The 16,500-nt window shown below is 37.4% G+C and overlaps 3 protein-coding genes across 3 annotated transcripts in view; 2 read left to right on the forward strand and 1 right to left on the reverse strand.

The window, feature by feature from the left end:
- LOC116302507 (DNA polymerase epsilon catalytic subunit A) overlaps positions 1-4,263 on the forward strand; it is a 41,761-nt gene extending 37,498 nt beyond the window's left edge. The window contains exons 61-64 of the mRNA XM_089033968.1: positions 2,863-2,945; positions 3,125-3,257; positions 3,406-3,515; positions 3,720-4,263. Coding sequence (XP_088890094.1) covers positions 2,863-2,945; positions 3,125-3,257; positions 3,406-3,515; positions 3,720-3,792 — 399 coding nt within the window. The 3' untranslated portion in view covers positions 3,793-4,263. The remainder of the gene's footprint in view (positions 1-2,862; positions 2,946-3,124; positions 3,258-3,405; positions 3,516-3,719) is intronic.
- A 901-nt stretch (positions 4,264-5,164) lies between these two features.
- Positions 5,165-11,560, reverse strand: LOC116302506 (uncharacterized). The gene is made up of 3 exons (XM_089034067.1): positions 10,165-11,560; positions 7,124-7,329; positions 5,165-6,843 (listed from the first exon to the last, which is right to left on the reverse strand). The coding sequence occupies exons 1-3, from the start codon at positions 11,558-11,560 to the stop codon at positions 5,551-5,553; spliced, it is 2,895 nt and encodes a 964-aa protein (XP_088890193.1). The 3' UTR covers positions 5,165-5,550.
- An 878-nt stretch (positions 11,561-12,438) lies between these two features.
- LOC148909277 (uncharacterized) lies at positions 12,439-15,573 on the forward strand. Its single transcript, XM_089034068.1, has 3 exons — positions 12,439-12,501; positions 12,878-12,931; positions 15,043-15,573. Exons 1-3 carry the CDS (start codon positions 12,439-12,441, stop codon positions 15,571-15,573), a joined length of 648 nt encoding a protein of 215 aa, XP_088890194.1.
- The last annotated feature ends 927 nt before the right edge of the window (positions 15,574-16,500 follow it).

Here is a 16,500-nt window from a genome sequence, read left to right on the forward strand (position 1 = left end):
TTTCAACAGTATTTTTGGCATCATAAATTGTGGTATCTTGATAAGTCGTGGTCATTTTGAGTGGATATTTTTCGGCTTGTTAAAGCCAAGTTACACTAAAACGCCATTTCTTGAATGCTCAAAGAAGATTTAAAGATGTCAAAAACGGTTTTGCAAAACTAGCTTTTGTGAAGGTTTAATGCGTTCTCGTACAAGCGGCCATTTCGCATTACAATAAAGTCTCGTTTTACTATGGAATGGAATCGTGTTTCGTGTATCAATGACTGATTTTTTTAATGGTTTTCGTTTTCCTAGGGTAGCAAGCTCTTGGTTTTCATTTCATGATTATATTAGAGCTGTTTCAAAGTGCGTTTTATGAAGAAAGCCGGGGAAGGGAGAGGGGGGGAGGGGGAGGGGAGACACGGAGCACAAGAAACAGCTTCAACTCCACCATGTACACTATGGCGCGTTTTCGGGTTCAAAATTAGATATGTGTAGCTTGTGCCAATTACTTTTGAATTCATATCTTTTTACCGCTTATTACTTACGAAAACATGTTTGTTTCACTCAAATTACCTTTGAAAACATGTAACCTAGAAGACAACTGACTTTTGAAACTATTCTTGTGTAAATTATTTTTGAATTCATATCTTTCACCACCATGTATTACTTGCAGAAACACGGATTACTTTTGAAACACGTCTTTCGGCATCACTACTTTGAAAACACTGCTCTTTGCAGCATTATTTATCAAAGACCTTCCTTTCACTAAATGACTTTAACAAAACGAATCCGGTTTGTGCCCATTTAATACTATCGAAGCTAACACCTCGCTTACGTCTAATACGACGATCCTTTTCAATTAATTCTTCACATTCCAACATAGCGACTTCCGCTTTGGCTTTCATTCATTACTTGCGAACAGTGATCGCATTACTTGCAAACACAAATTACTTTTGAAACATTTTTGAGCCAGGCGTTCCTGGTCAACTCTGAGCCTGATCATGTGACAAGAGATTAGGAGGAGCGAACTTACACCTTGTAGTATATTTATTTATGTAGTTCTTTATCAAATTTAATATAAATTTAGTCAACCAGTATTAATATATAATTGCATGTGTTCAAATGTTCCTGAAGAACAGTTGAGGCTTCTGTCATCCCTTCGTCATGTGTTGCTCGATCTCTCTAGATTTAGCTTAAATCAAGATTCAAGCGAGGAGTTAGTGGACTATGTAGTCTTTCGACTTCAACAAATAACGCAGCACATTCGACTAATTTCCTCGAATACACCAGTATTTGCAGACGTACAGAGCTCCCTAGCGGTTGTTTCCTCTCTTTTGTCAGAGGCAGAACGATCTCTCAGGGTCGCAGTCACAAATTTCTGATCGGTTCGGTTTTAAAGTAAAGTAAAGTACCTATATTCCCTATATTTAACGTCGGTAGTTCCTTCAGTTGAAATTCACTGAACTGCTATCAGTGGAAGCCGACGGTGCGCACTTTACCCCCTCTCTCCATCACTGTTCTGTATGAAAGAGTATTTAAAGCTGAAGCTACACGGATTAGAGAGAAGTCGAAACAGACGTGGAGATCCTAAAGATCGTACCGTGGACCTCAACTCCGAAGGTCGCGCACTAACCAACTGAGCTACGCCTGCTCCTAGTTTTCTTATATTTTTTCCCGAACTTTGGTTCGGTTGAAACCGGACCAACCGTACCGGTGGCTACGGCCCTGTCTCTGGAAAGTGTGTGTCCAAGTGTGTAATTCTGGGTAGGTTGGTCGCACGCGATTCGAAATACCGAGGGAACAGTTGCAGTATCTTATAGATTGGGATTTAACTTCAACAGATATTGCTCTCAAAGGATCTACAGAATTGGAAAGTTCGTGGAAATGGATTGCTTCTAGAGGATTTGGTGTCTCTGGTACTTCCACCCTGTCTCCCCAAGGCCCCCCAAAACCCACAAGGAACGCCTGGCTACGCAGGCTAGCTCCTCCTAGTCTCTTGTCATGATCAGCCTCAGAGTTGACCAGGAACGCCTGGCTCAAAAATGTTTCAAAAGTAATTTGTGTTTGCAAGTAATGCGATCACTGTTCGCAAGTAATGAATGAAAGCCAAAGCGGAAGTCGCTATGTTGGAATGTGAAGAATTAATTGAAAAGGATCGTCGTATTAGACGTAAGCGAGGTGTTAGCTTCGATAGTATTAAATGGGCACAAACCGGATTCGTTTTGTTAAAGTCATTTAGTGAAAGGAAGGTCTTTGATAAATAATGCTGCAAAGAGCAGTGTTTTCAAAGTAGTGATGCCGAAAGACGTGTTTCAAAAGTAATCCGTGTTTCTGCAAGTAATACATGGTGGTGAAAGATATGAATTCAAAAATAATTTACACAAGAATAGTTTCAAAAGTCAGTTGTCTTCTAGGTTACATGTTTTCAAAGGTAATTTGAGTGAAACAAACATGTTTTCGTAAGTAATAAGCGGTAAAAAGATATGAATTCAAAAGTAATTGGCACAAGCTACACATATCTAATTTTGAACCCGAAAACGCGCCATAGTACACTGCAAAATCTGGCTTCACGAATTTGCAACGTCTCCTGTGATTGGTTAGGTTTAGGGGCGGGGTTGGGGAAAGGTCATTGTTTTCTATTGTTCTACACATGTGTGCCCTCCAATAGGATCACATCTTGCAAATTCATGAAGGACGACCCTGAATATCGATTTTTTTTTCGGCTTTCTGCACAGTAGACATATCATTTATCCACAGAAAACCCAAGCTTTGTCTCTTAGGTGTTATAGACCTAGTGTTCTGGGCTGGATGGGACATTGGACGGGTATATCTATATCATTATAAGTAATATCACTTAGTATTGTGTTTGCTTGGTTACAGGTAATATGTCAGTTTTGCAATGCTTGTCGTGATCTGGACCTTTGTCGGGATCCTTATATCGTACCAGCCGATGGAAATAACTCGTGAGTATTAATGGCAGCTACAACCAATAGACAGGCTTGACCCTTTCTTTTGTGCTCCGTTAATAACGCCACCTCTAAGGGAGGCACAAAACTAATACACTCTACTATTTTGTCGTTTCTTTTTCAGAACTGTCACAAAAATACTAAAATGTGGGTTTTTTTGTTTGTTTTTTTTTCAGTGCCTCGTGTCACTGTCCAAACTGTCAAAATGAATATGACATGGACGCTATCGAGCACCAGTTAATCTCTGCAGTACAGAAAAGATCAATGGCGTACGTGTTACAAGACCTAAAGTGCGCCAAGTGTAAAGGGGTAAATAATTGTTTTTGTAACATTCAGAAAAGCTTTCTCATGAGTTTGATATGCCATTGCAGAACATTCTACATCTCGCGTGATTCAAATATTGCGACCTGTTGGAATATCGCCGTCATCTAATATCATCCTCACTTTGTCATTTCAGATTAAAGACGCCAATATGTCAAAATATTGTAAATGTGCTGGAGGATTCACCTTAACTTTGCCATTTGCCGAATTTACTGAGAAAATGAAGACCTTTAAAAACATAGCAAGGTAACATCAGTAGACTCCGGCCCTCTTCCCAGATTTTGAAATGTTTTTGATTGAAGTATCATCTTGTTCATATTCATAAATAAGCGCTGGTATTAATATCATCATCATCATCATCATTATCATCATGCATCAATTTGATATTTTTTTCGTAAACTAGGGGAATGTCACATGTATTGAGTCTTTCCTGTTTTATTAAACTTACAGGCACTACAACATGACACTTCTGCAAGATACTGTTGAATGGATTATCAGTGGAAACCCTCAAATGGGGCATTGAAAGAAAATGCAAACAAAAAAATGAATAGCAAATCAGACAAGTTATTATTGAAAAGGGATAACCCGCAGAACAATGTATTTATCATGGAAGGTACAAAGAAAACCCATTGAAAAATGACGATCAAGAATGAAAAGCCGGTTATGAATGCAGATAATAGAAGAGCTGTTTTGGAAGTGTGTGACAGACAGACAAATAGACAGACAAGAGCGGAGGGATCCTAGTGTACAATGGCTGAACACTGGAAGTTCACTGGTTTTAAAACATGAATTTCAGTATATTTTGGTTGATCGCCAGCAATTTATTGCAGATGTGTTCTTGTACACAATTTCTAATGTTTAAAATTATAATCAACTGGTAAAAATATGCCGGGTTCACAAAGAATTACTAAAACCTTTATTCTTCGACGTCTATTAATAACTTTTGACAAATAGCAGTGATGTATATAAGTAACATTTTTTTTGTCAATAAAATCCTAGTAATCTTTTCGGTGTCTAAGTAGATTTAATTAATTAATGTACAGATTTTCTTATAATTTGATGCTGCAAAATTGTCGAGTTCCTGAATGTCAGAAAAAAAGGACGGCAACAAGTGAACATAGTTAATGGAGCGAAATGGTTGGGAAACCTATTCTGTTTTTGTTCGACTTTATCCATTGTTATATGACGTTGACAGTGCACAGTGAAGGAAAAGTTTCTCCATTTGTTCATAGTATTCGAGAATATAAAAGTTTTTAACCCTAAAAAACGTTCTAAAATACTTATTATGTACTGTTTAATAAACGAGTAGGAGTGTTTTATCAGGTATGAAAGCACGAGGCGTAGCCGAGTGCTTTTATACCTGATAAAACACGATCTACGAGTTTTTTGAACTGGTTAAAACACTCATGAAGAATTTATAAGATTTTGGTTCAACTGGAGTCACCATACACGTCACGAACATGGATTTTTATACTTCGATAGAGATTTGACGTCACGGGCATGCGAAACCAGATTCAATATAAGCTCCCACACGTTGGATATTGCGTGCCAAGGCAAAGACAGGCACGTTAGTCAAAGATCATTAGGGTTGACTATGACCTTGATGAAGCTCTAAGTCTTCATCTAAACTTGGATGCATACTTCATCCCTGATGAAGTCATCCTCATAGTATTCGAGTGGTCTTTATATAAACATCACGTGTCTTTATATAAAGACACATGTGTCTATATAAAATCACTTGAATACTAATGAAGAGGACTTTATCGGGTATAAAGGTTCATGCACGTGACGTGTATGGTGGCTCGAATTGGACCATAAGCTTATGATTTATTAATGAGTGTTTTAATTGTTAGTTAATCCTATATGATTAATACAAATTGTTATTGAAAAGGAAATTGCCTTTTTTCATGTTTTCTTATTTATCATCTAGTAACTTAACTGTATCTGCGCGGAAATATTTATTCGCATGGTTTTTGGTCATCGAATGAAAGTTTTCACTTTCAAAATGTTCATACATGAAAATAATAAGGAAATGAGTATTTTCAGCCATACTTGCTTTGGTCCATAGTGCAGGGTCAGTATCACGTGATGGTACGTTTCAACATCAAACGCAAAACAATAGCTTTGTTTTATGGAGTTTCCAAACCATTCTGCTCCGCTCCATTCACTATGAAGTGAACAAGTGTATACTTTGCATTGACACCATATTATTCCTTTGCATTTGGCCCTTAATGGTGCAAAACTATTAAACTATTAGCTACATTAGGCACCTGTTTTGCTTCTAAACTTTTTTAGACATTCTCCGATCATTTTTGTGCTTCGTTTCTGGTTTTTGCCACATTCCTTGTATCGACACAAACTCACTATAATCAATCTCACCATCATCGTCCACATCTAAAGCTTCAATCATTTTCTCGACTTCGAATGTAGTGAGCCCAACATCAGAGTTCCTCAGACCCTCCACGAATTCCCGGACACTAACCTGCATACTCTGATCGCGGTCTAGCTTCCTAAACAAGTCAACTATTCGTACGTGTTCCTTAGCTAGATAGTTTCTCAAAAGGGTGCTCGGGTCTGGTGTTTCTGATCTTGGTCGAGATTCTGGGGCATGATCGGTTACTATAGTAACATTGCGCTCTTGGTTTTCAAACTCTTCTAATATTTGATGAAATTCGTCGTTAATCCTCGCACCGGTCAGGTCTAACTTTGCAATCTTTGAATCTGAACTGTTCATTACTGCACGGAGAAGAGCGCATGCGCCATCTTCTTGGATGTTATTTTTTCCAAGATTTAAAATCTCTAGAGAATTATTAACTAGAAGTGTCCGCACCAAAGCTTTAGCACCATGATCAGTGATTCTGTTGCTACCCAGGTCTAGTTCTGTTAATACTCTGTTGTCTATTAAAGCTTTAGCAAAGGCTGTTGCACCATCATCAATGATGCCATTCCATGCCAGCTTCAACGTCTTCAACATCATGTTACCTCGTACACCTCGGGCAAGTATCTGTGCGCCCGCAACCTGAATATGATTCCAACTCAAATCAATAAATGTGATAGTACAGTTTTCATCTAAGAGTTTCCCAAACCATTCACATGACTTGTTTGAGAGTTTGTTGTTGCTTAAATCAAGGTACGTGATGGTTGAATTAGTCATAATAGCGTGTAACAGAATCTCGGCTTCCTTGTCCTGTAAGTTGTTCCCAGCCATGCTAAGTTTCGTGAGAGTATCGTTGATTTTTAGTGTCTCCGCCATCTCGTAACATCCACCAAGCTCTATCTGGTTCTCAGATATGTCCAGTTCAGTTATATAATAATTTTCTCGTAGTAATTTTGCTATCGTTTCCCCTCCAGTATCTCCTATTCCGTTATCTCGAATGTTAAGGCTGGTAATGGTGGTGTTGTACACCAATGCCAGTGCAATAGCGTGGATTCCTGCAGGACCCAGGCCGTGATGCATCATGGTCATGTCAGGTTGTATCATGTGACGCACAAAGTAGGACGCTGGCACAATCCCTAGTTTATCGCAGGCTCTTAAGTACATGGTTCTCCCTGTTGTGTCGTATTCGTTCTTGGGCTGCAAACACGAAACATTCAAATTTAATGACTGCATAACTAGATTTCTTACAAATTCATTTAATTCTAGATACCAAACATTTAAAAGGATGTTAACACGTCATTTTTTTTTTCTTTTTCTTTCTCTTTTTTTTTCTTTTTTTTTCTTTTTTTTTTCTTTTTTTCTCTCTCTCTCTCTCTCTCTCTCCTCTTGAAACATAGCTCTACTTATGGCCAATAAGATATTCTTCCAAGAAAAATCAAAAAACCATTTAAAATCAACTGGGTGATCGTTTGCTTACCCCTTCACTCTCTAAATCAGTGTCCCATCCATCGTCACTGCTGTCACTATCGCACCTGCCGGATATACTAGAAGCTAATGAACTCCGCCCAATATGTCCTTTCAAACTCCCCGAGTTCAAAACCCGTAGAGTTTTATCGACTCGTTTGATAGTTTCACTTCTTTCTCGAGAGAAGTTGCTCTTTGGTGTGCTTAGTGCCATCACGTCTGCTTACGAGAATTCACAACTGACATCTGAAGGTGCTTGAACATAAATCAACAAATTAGTCAGGTACCACACTCAGTAGCAGAGGGCGTTCACATATCAGATTAGAGAATATAAGACCCACTCTAGTTTTTCTAATACACACCGCGTTGAAAATAAAAGCAAGCAAAATCAAATGCGAATTACTTTTCTTTAATATCCTATATGTACTAAATTAGAAATCAAATCGAAATGCGAAACAAAACCTGAAGACCTTGATATAGTACGGTACCCGAGGTTCTTGTTGTGACCGAGAGTATTACAAATCATGCAACGACAAACATGAATTTTCTAGAAGAACTATTAGTAAGCAGAACCTGCAATATTGGGTCAGTTGTGACTGTAAAAACTGGATTGTGAACCACAGTTTCACTGATAATACATGAAAAAAGTGTTTAAAAAGTTGTGCAAGTTCAAGCCTTAACATTCGTCTTTTTTTTTTTTTTTTTTTTTTTTTTTTTTTTTTTTGTTGTCTTCTTTTATTTTGTAAATGAAAAAGAGTCATTTTGTATGTATTTAGTTTTGCTGGAGGGGATTTTAATATTCAAGACTGGTTTCCAAGGAAGCATAAATGCCTGCCTGCTTTCAACATGTGAATGGAATCCTCTACAATCTTGTCTTGACCTTTGACAATAATTCGAATAGTTGTCAAGACTAGAAATTAACGAATATTTTGATCGCATTTCAGATCCGAAGGAAAACCTCAAAAGGTATACCTAACATTCGACTGACTGACAAATTCATGAGTAGAACGAGAACAAAAAAAGGCTGAATTTGAGCCACAATGTGGGTAACTTTTAACATGTACTGATTTAAAACTAACACTCTTTGTCAAAAGCCTTGTAAGGTAAACATGGTCTACATTGCAAACAATCACACCAAGATTATTCATTTGCCTTACTAAACTCTAGCTCTTCAAGCGGATATGTTTGATTATTCGTATTGGTATCAAGATATTGTTCATCTGATCAAGTAAAGGTTTCAAAATGTCTTAAATTTATGGAATAGAATAGGATAAGACACTGAATGATATAATCCGTGCACATATGCATAGCAGTGTTGAACATCTTTTCAACGATCTTGTATCAGTACCGGTTTACGAGTGCATTTGGCCATTTAACCTGATTCATTCGTAAAGTGTTTTAATTCACTTACCTTTAAGCCTTTCTTTTAGTTGGACTTGGTGTCATTTGTTTCCCTAATGGATAATCCTAAGGGATGAACAATCTTCCCAAATAATTCACCCTCAAGGATATCAACACACAAAGCATGACCTAAAAGGTTATAAATCTACATCTTAGAATGTTGGGTAAATTAATGTTCAACTGTTTCCATGCCAACGTACGTCAAGATGTATAATCCTTGTCGGCGATAGTAAATACGTCTATAAAACGACTTGAAAGCAACATTAAAATAGGGAGGAAATATTAGCTTTAGATTAATGGTACTGATATTCCCGCAGTGATGTTTTGTTCTTGCGGGGTGTTTTAGTTTTCTCGGCATTAGAATAAACAGAACTGATTCTTTTCCTAGTAGCTGAATTTATTTACCATATGACGTTAAACCATCAAACCATGGTCAAACACAGCTGTTGGGTAAAAAAAAAAATCAGCCTTCCCTCCCTCGGCTCTCAGTTAATAACCTTGGTGGGCGCATAGCGGGGGAAAAAAATATTTCAAAAGTAGTTCTATAGGAAATCCTTTAAATATAGCGATTTCCAACCAAATATCTAATATTACTCACACTGTACACTAAGATTATGTTTGACCAAAAAGTTGTATTAAACCTTAATTTATTAAAGCCTTTTTTTGAGTTGAAAATTACCCAGAATGCACCGGCATATTGATTTTTCTCTATTTCATTTGCTGAATTTTTGCAAAGCCCTAGCCTGTTTCAGTAGCGGACGAAATAGACGCCATCTCGAATATGTGCCCCTAAATATTTCAAAAAGGTTGTCATAGCCAATGGAAATAGGCGATAGTTTATTTAAAGACAAAAATGAATTATGGGGCACACATCTAAACACAAATACTCGAGGTTTTACAAATCTCAACCCTTACCTCGGGCGTGTTCAGTAATGACGAAATTAAGAAGCATGCACAGATACAACACAAGTTATTCCAGGGATTCTTTGATCTTGGAATGACCTATCAGTCCCTATTCCCCTTTATCGCCTTTAAAAAAAGAAAATAGGTGTACCGATACCGGGTTTTACCTGATTTTTAGTCTTGTTCACTGAAGAGAAATAAAAGGTTCAGAGAGCATGGCAAAATAATAAAGCCTACCTGAACCTGTATACCTATCCTCCTCGCGCCTAAATATATGGCAGGCACATAGGGCCTAATAGAGCTAAACAACGTGAGTTGAATCTGGACAAACATCATCAGTGCACTCGTATTACAACGTATAAGTATAACGTTTTGATTTCGGGCTGAATGTCGCGAATTGAATTTCTCCTATCACTGCTCAGTGATAGGTGGTATCCAAAAATCATGTGCGAGTCGTAACTGTTCTGCACATTTTGAAAGAAAAAATTTCTATAACTATTTTGGGTTGAAACCAAATTAAAATTCCCTACTAATGACAAGGACGTTTATCGTATATGTCGAGATTTTAGTGTCTTGGTGTAGAATATTGGGCATTTCAATTTCCCAAAAATCAAATCAAAGGAATATGGCTATTTCAATGTACTGCTGCAAATTCTTGATAATCGATTTCGCCATTGCAGTTTTTGTCCAGCAGTTCAATAAACTTGTGTATCTGTGCATCGCTCAGTGGCACTTGGGCTTGTTTCAAACCTTTGAACATTTCATCTGGCTCGATTGCTTTTGATTTGTCTTTGTCCATACTGTTAAACAAGTCGACAGCTCTGAGGCGTTTTTCTATCAAATAATTCTTTACGATTTGAAGCAGCGCATGTTTCGTCTTCTTCTTCTTGTTTTCACCATCTTCTATTCCTCGCAGGCTTTTTTCTAAGGGAGTATTTTCAAAAGCAATCTGAAATTCTTGATTGTTGATTTCGAAGTCTTCAGGTAAATCTGTTGGGTCTTTTCCAAGAATAACGTTGTTTACGTGCAGCTCTTCGCTCTCTGTTTCAGCATTGTTTTTCATTGCGCGAAGTAGAGCAAATGATCCAGCTCTTTCCAGAAAATTGAAACCCATTCTAAGAAGACGAAGAGTGTTATTCTTCTCCAGTCCCTTTGCGAGTTCCAAGGCTCCTCGTTTAGTTATTCGATTGTGGCTGAGATCAAGTTCAGTCAGGGTGTTGTTCTTCTTAAGAGCTTGTCCCATAGCTGCGGCACCTTCGTCTGCGAAGCCATTCCATGACAAATCTAGAGACGCTAATGATATGTTTTCTCCAATTGCCTTGCAAATAGCTATCGCGCCTTTCAGTCTTAAATGATTCCAACTCAAATCCAAGGTTTCCAGTGAGTCGTTGTCTTCAATCCCCTTAGCTAAGATTTCTCCCCCGGTTTCACAAAAAGAATTGTGGCTGAGCCTTAGATGTTTTAGGGTTGCGGTCTTCTTTAGTCCATAGGCTAATGAAGTCGCGTCTCTGTCATTGAATTCGTTAAAAGATAAATCCAGTCTTCTCAGGTAGATGTTTTCGGTCATCACGTTACTCATAGCAACTGCACCACGAGAATTGAGTGCGTTTCCCGCCAAGTTTAGCTCGGTTATGTAACAATTTTCTTTTAACATTACAGCAAAATACTCTGCTCCTTGATCCTGAATACCATTCTCTTCCAAGTTCAACTTCTCGACCGTAGTGCTCTTTGCTAATGCCTTCGCCAAAGCTTTCGCTCCTTGTGGTCCAATACCATGATGGGCTAGAAAAATTTCCTTATTTTCCATATTTTGAAGTAAAGAAGAGATCGGTGTAACATTCAGTTTTCTACAGGCTCGAAGATACGCTGCTTTCCCGGCCAAGTCAAAACTTTGTCTTCTTGGTCTCTGCTTTTCTTCTATTTCAGAAGGACATTCAAGGTCTGTATCCCAACCGCCGTCGCTGTCATCCTCGTTTGAACTATTGCCTTCGTCTTCCTTTTGCTTTATCCTGTGTATAAATGCTGTATCTTGCTCTTTGTCTTTCAGAATCTTTGCCATCCTTATTTCTCTTAAAGTTTCATTGACTCGCTCTAGCGTCTTTCTAATGCTAGATTGACTACTCGTATTTTCTTCAATGCTTGCCATGGCTTATATTATGCTTAGATTCTCTACCTAAAGGCAATACAAGTGAGATGCCAGGTAATTACTTTTTAAGTATCCACTCGCCACGCTGTTGCGTTTGTTTGGTAGTCCTGTTTATTCCATGCTCTACTGGATCCTATTCTTTCAATCCAAATAAAGGATTTCAAAACTAATTAACTATTTATCATCATTATCAATCCCACTAAAAATGAACCAAAAGCAAGTGTCTCTCTAGCTTTTCATTCATTCAAAATCTGTACAGGTAAACCATGGAAATAGTAAAAATAGTGTTTGCTTTTTCGTTGATTCTATTAGGGCTGCAATGATATATATATGCCAATATTTATAAAGACTTTCTATTAACAAGGGTCTAATTAACGTTCCACTTACTAATGAAGTGACAATAGTCTTGAAAAATAAAAAGGTCTGCGCAAAATGCGATGTTATATACCTTGGATTAACGCATTGTTTTGTTAACAATGAGGTATAGGATTTGCATAAAAAGTCTTGATAAAACAACAATTTGTTTCTCATTTTACAGTTAATTTTATTTTTTTCCGAATCATGCATTCTTTACTTTACCGTTGGTGTTTTTAATTATTTTCAATGTGAAATGAGGCTTAAAGTGCCTATAACCTTTATAGGATTATGATCAATTTTGATTTTCTGTGTGTTGGAGATGAATAAACAAAAAAAAATTTTCGATTGACTAAATATTCTCGGAGATATAACGCCATAAAGTACGCAGTTTTGCCACGCCCCATCAATTTGGACGGGATAAAGGGAAACTGGGACCGAGCAGAGTCTCGCTGAGTGGTGACGTCACAACAAGAACGAATGTTTTGATAAGCAAAGATTCTTACTAGTTCTTCGGTCAGAATATGAGAAAATGCCGACTAGATGTGTTGTTGCTGGGTGCTCAAACACCCCAGATTTTACGAAAGGTATATACTTGCATAAGATCCCATTTCATAACGACAATCGCCCAGAAGCAAAGATGGATTGATTTTGTGCGGAGAAAGCAAGCAAATTTCAACCCCTCGGCTACCTCCGTCATATTTTCTACACACTTCCTACCAGATGATTATAATCAGAGATTTGATTTTATCTCGTAAAATCGTCCTCAGTTAGTAAAAGATGAGGTTGGGGCTGTTGCCATCCCAAGGATTTATGTCTGCAACCATGAAGAGCAAACCAAACTGTCGGATCGTAATCGCCGAAAAGTGTCGCTGGTCAAATCTCCAGGAATGTTTACTGGTTCGATAGGTCTAATTCCCTGATTTTATTTTTCAAACTGTTTAAATTATCTATTTTCCAAAGGTTTTAAAAGATGCAATTGCCTCCGTGTCTTCACCTAAAGAGGTTGAGTTGCCGGTGCGAGAAGTAGTCGAACAACAACAATAATTTTAATCTAATACATTTGGTGGCTAGTTGTAGGGAAAAGTATTCTTTACTTAAACATAACATATACTTTATTTGTTGTATCTAAATTGTGTCAGTAACAGGTTTTATTGAGCAAAATATTGACTAGTTTTATTATTGCATGCATCTTTCGTAATATCTACAACATAGAATGATAATAAAGTCAAACTTTATAACCCAAATTTACAAAACACTTCTTGAGGGTTTTTTTGGAGGATGGGTGTTGATTCAGTAAGTCATATTTTTAAGTAACTATAAAACTGGGGCCAGCTATAACAATGAAAGAAACTAGCATGGAACTATTTGACAGGATAAAACCCAAGTGTCATAAACTTCTTCATCAGAATATTCCTGTTCGCCGGGATATCCATGAACGGCTTCGTCTAATTCTTCGTCCTCGAGGTCGTAAATACTCTCATTCTCGTCGCTTGAATCAAAGTATTCATCAGTATTATCAATGGATTTCATCTTACTGCCTTTCTTTGACAACTGGTTAATTTCAAAGATACAAAGAGGCAAATAAAGCGACCAAAACAGGTAAAAACACTGGAAGGAGCAGCCTAGCTCTACTTTGTTTTACTTATTGGAAGCCGAGTCGTTCTGGTTGTGACGTCATTCGACGCCAACTAGGTACCAGACCTCGCGATCCCGTCCAAATTGATGGGGCGTGGCAAAACTGCGTACTTTAGGGCGTTATATCTCCGAGAATATTTAGTCAAATGAAAAAAATTTTTTGGTTTATTCATCTCCAATACACAGAAAATCAAAATTGATCATAATCCTATAAAGGTTATAGGCACTTTAACCTGCACGAGTAAATAGTCTGTAATCAAAGAAATGCAGCATTCTTTTACGAATTCAAAGTGAAGCCCTAAATTGTATGTGTGGGTATTTTCTCCCTACTTTTTTCGGGTTTTCTTTTTTCTTTTTTTTTTTTTTTTCTTTTGTTTTTTGTTGTTTTTTGTTTGTTTGTTTGTTTGTTTGTTTGTTTGTGTGTTTATGTGTTTATTTTCTCTCTTTAAGACAAAATTATAGATGAACAATAGAGATAAGTTACATAGTTTTGGGTGCCTCACTTCAAAAAGTCAATCACTTTGATGGTAGGAGCATCTTTACAAGGAGGTAGGGTAACCCTAGTACTAGGGCTACAGTAGCTACAGTACATTTTCTTTTAACACCTTTACAAACGCACCCGGATTACCCTAGTGCTAAGGTTATCCTGTCTGTTTTAAAGGGAAACCCTTCTGCCCGGAATTATATTAAATCTCTTGTTTCGTACAAATAATTTAATAACTATCACAACCCAGCAAATGTCTGTCTGTTGTATTGCAATATTAACTGGTAAAATAGATTTTAAAGTCAAAGTTACTGCTAATATCTTGTGATATACCGTTTCGTTTGATTACATTTCTATCGTAAAGTTACCCCAGGCACTAGGGTTACCCTACGTTTTTTTCCTTGTAAAGCCGAGCTATCTAGTGACCCAAGCTGGTGGGTTAACTCTAGTACTAGGTTTACCGCTACCTGCTTGTAAAGCGGGCTAAGGGGGTCCTGACCTGATTATAGTCAAATATTATCATAATCAAAGCAATTAATCAATCAATCATGATCATTGCAGTACGAGGATCAAGTGAAAAAATTATTTAACTAAGTTTCATATAGTAATACCGTGATCACCTCGAAATCCTTAGTTTCAAGAGGAACGTTTATTGACGAAAATCGTCATTCATGAATAGAATGAGGGAATATTAGAACTAAACCTCCCTCATTAATGAAACATGTGATCAGGGACATTTAGTTACTAAATCTCTCTCATTCAGTAAAGAAACATGAAGTAGAGTGAGGGCATTTTACCCGTGAAATAAAAAATACTAATCAACGTGTAATAGTCAAATAGACACGAAAGAAAACAATGGAATTAAGACTATTTTTGTTTTCTTTTTGTGGTCGACGGTGTTGCATCTTCCTGGGCTCCAGTCGCCTCCGGAGTACCTCAAGGCAGCATTTTGGGTCCTCTTCTTTTTGTTTTGTTTATAAACGATCTTCCTGATGTCATTCCCAAGGAAACTACGGCTGCTATGTACGCTGACGAAACCAAGATATTTCATAAAGTTACTTCCCATCGCGACTGCGAAGACCTTGAGAATGCGCTGTCTAGGCTTAATGTTTGGAGCTTCAACAACAACATCAAATTTAATGGTTCCAAATGTAAGCTGCTGACAGTGACACGCAAGAAAAGTCCAATCTTGCATGATTACCACCTTGCCGGAAACGTAATCCAACGTACACAAGAGGAAAAAGATCTCGGAGTCACCATCACAAGTAACCTTAACTGGGACGAGCATATTAGAACCATCACAGCTAAAGCTAACAAGCTTCTTGGTATGCTTAAGAGGACATGCCCTCAACTGACAGATATAAGATGCAGAAGAACACTATACCTAGCACATGTAAAATCTCAGCTAGTGACTGCTTCTGAGGTATGGTCACCGAGCCTATCTAAACTAAAAGAACAGATCGAAAGAGCACAGCGACGTGCCACCAGATGTATCCTCAGGACCAAGATTGGGGAAACTACTTATGAGAAAGACTAAAGGACTTGAACTTGCTCCCTCTCTGCTATGATAGATTAAGGATCTAATGTTCTTTCATAAATCATTATATGGACAGACAAATGTTAATGTTCATGATTTTGTCAAATTCTCCAAACATAGACGTACTCGTCTTACTCAAAATCCTGGTATGGTTCTTGAAACATCTTTTTGTAAAACCACTACTTTTAAAGCATCTTACTTTAATAGGATAGTTTGCCTTTGGAACACCGTCTGTAAAGAGGCGCCAACTAGTGTTTTTTCTAGTCGCTCTCAATTTAAATTGTTTCTAAGGCATAGGTACTTTTCTTTGCTTGAGGACACATTTGATGTTGATCTGACATGTACTTGGTCATTAGTTCGTAAGTGTTCTTGTCATCGTACTCGATGATAACTGAACCTCAGATGCTTTTATTTGTTTGAACTCCATTGATTATTTTTTTGGCCGTTCTCGGTTCACTAGTTATCAATTTTTACTACTATAACTGTATTAATTTTCCAAGACAATTCTCTATTGATTTATATCGCTAGTCAAAAGGAAATGCCTAGCATGGGACCTAGAGTCCCGTTCGCACTTTCCGCTTTGGGTAGCATGTTGGTTCTGTAATTTTCCTTCCTGATTGACACCCAATAAAAGTTGTAAATTAAAACACGAATGCAAGTTAACCTTTTTTGATATGACTTTTAAAACCCACTCATAACCTAAAGTAAAAAATGTACTGTATTTTTTCATAACATTAGTTCATTTACTTTTTGAAAAAAGATTTTCAAGTTTTTAATGTCAGTGAATGGAATGTAAAAGAACAATATACATTGTTTTTCTTCGAAGAAAAAAGTTTCATAAACATTGAAGATATCTTGATTGTAAAGAAAGAAGCATTGGAATGCCACATTTGATTCGTTTTTAAATCCTGAATTGGAGCGCTTACG

The sequence above is a fragment of the Actinia tenebrosa genome, unplaced genomic scaffold (genome assembly GCF_029948245.1).
Source record: "Actinia tenebrosa isolate PJP-AT-01 unplaced genomic scaffold, QUT_ActTen_1.0 PGA_scaffold2__45_contigs__length_23673736, whole genome shotgun sequence".
In the NCBI taxonomy this organism is placed as follows: Eukaryota; Metazoa; Cnidaria; class Anthozoa; order Actiniaria; family Actiniidae; genus Actinia; species Actinia tenebrosa.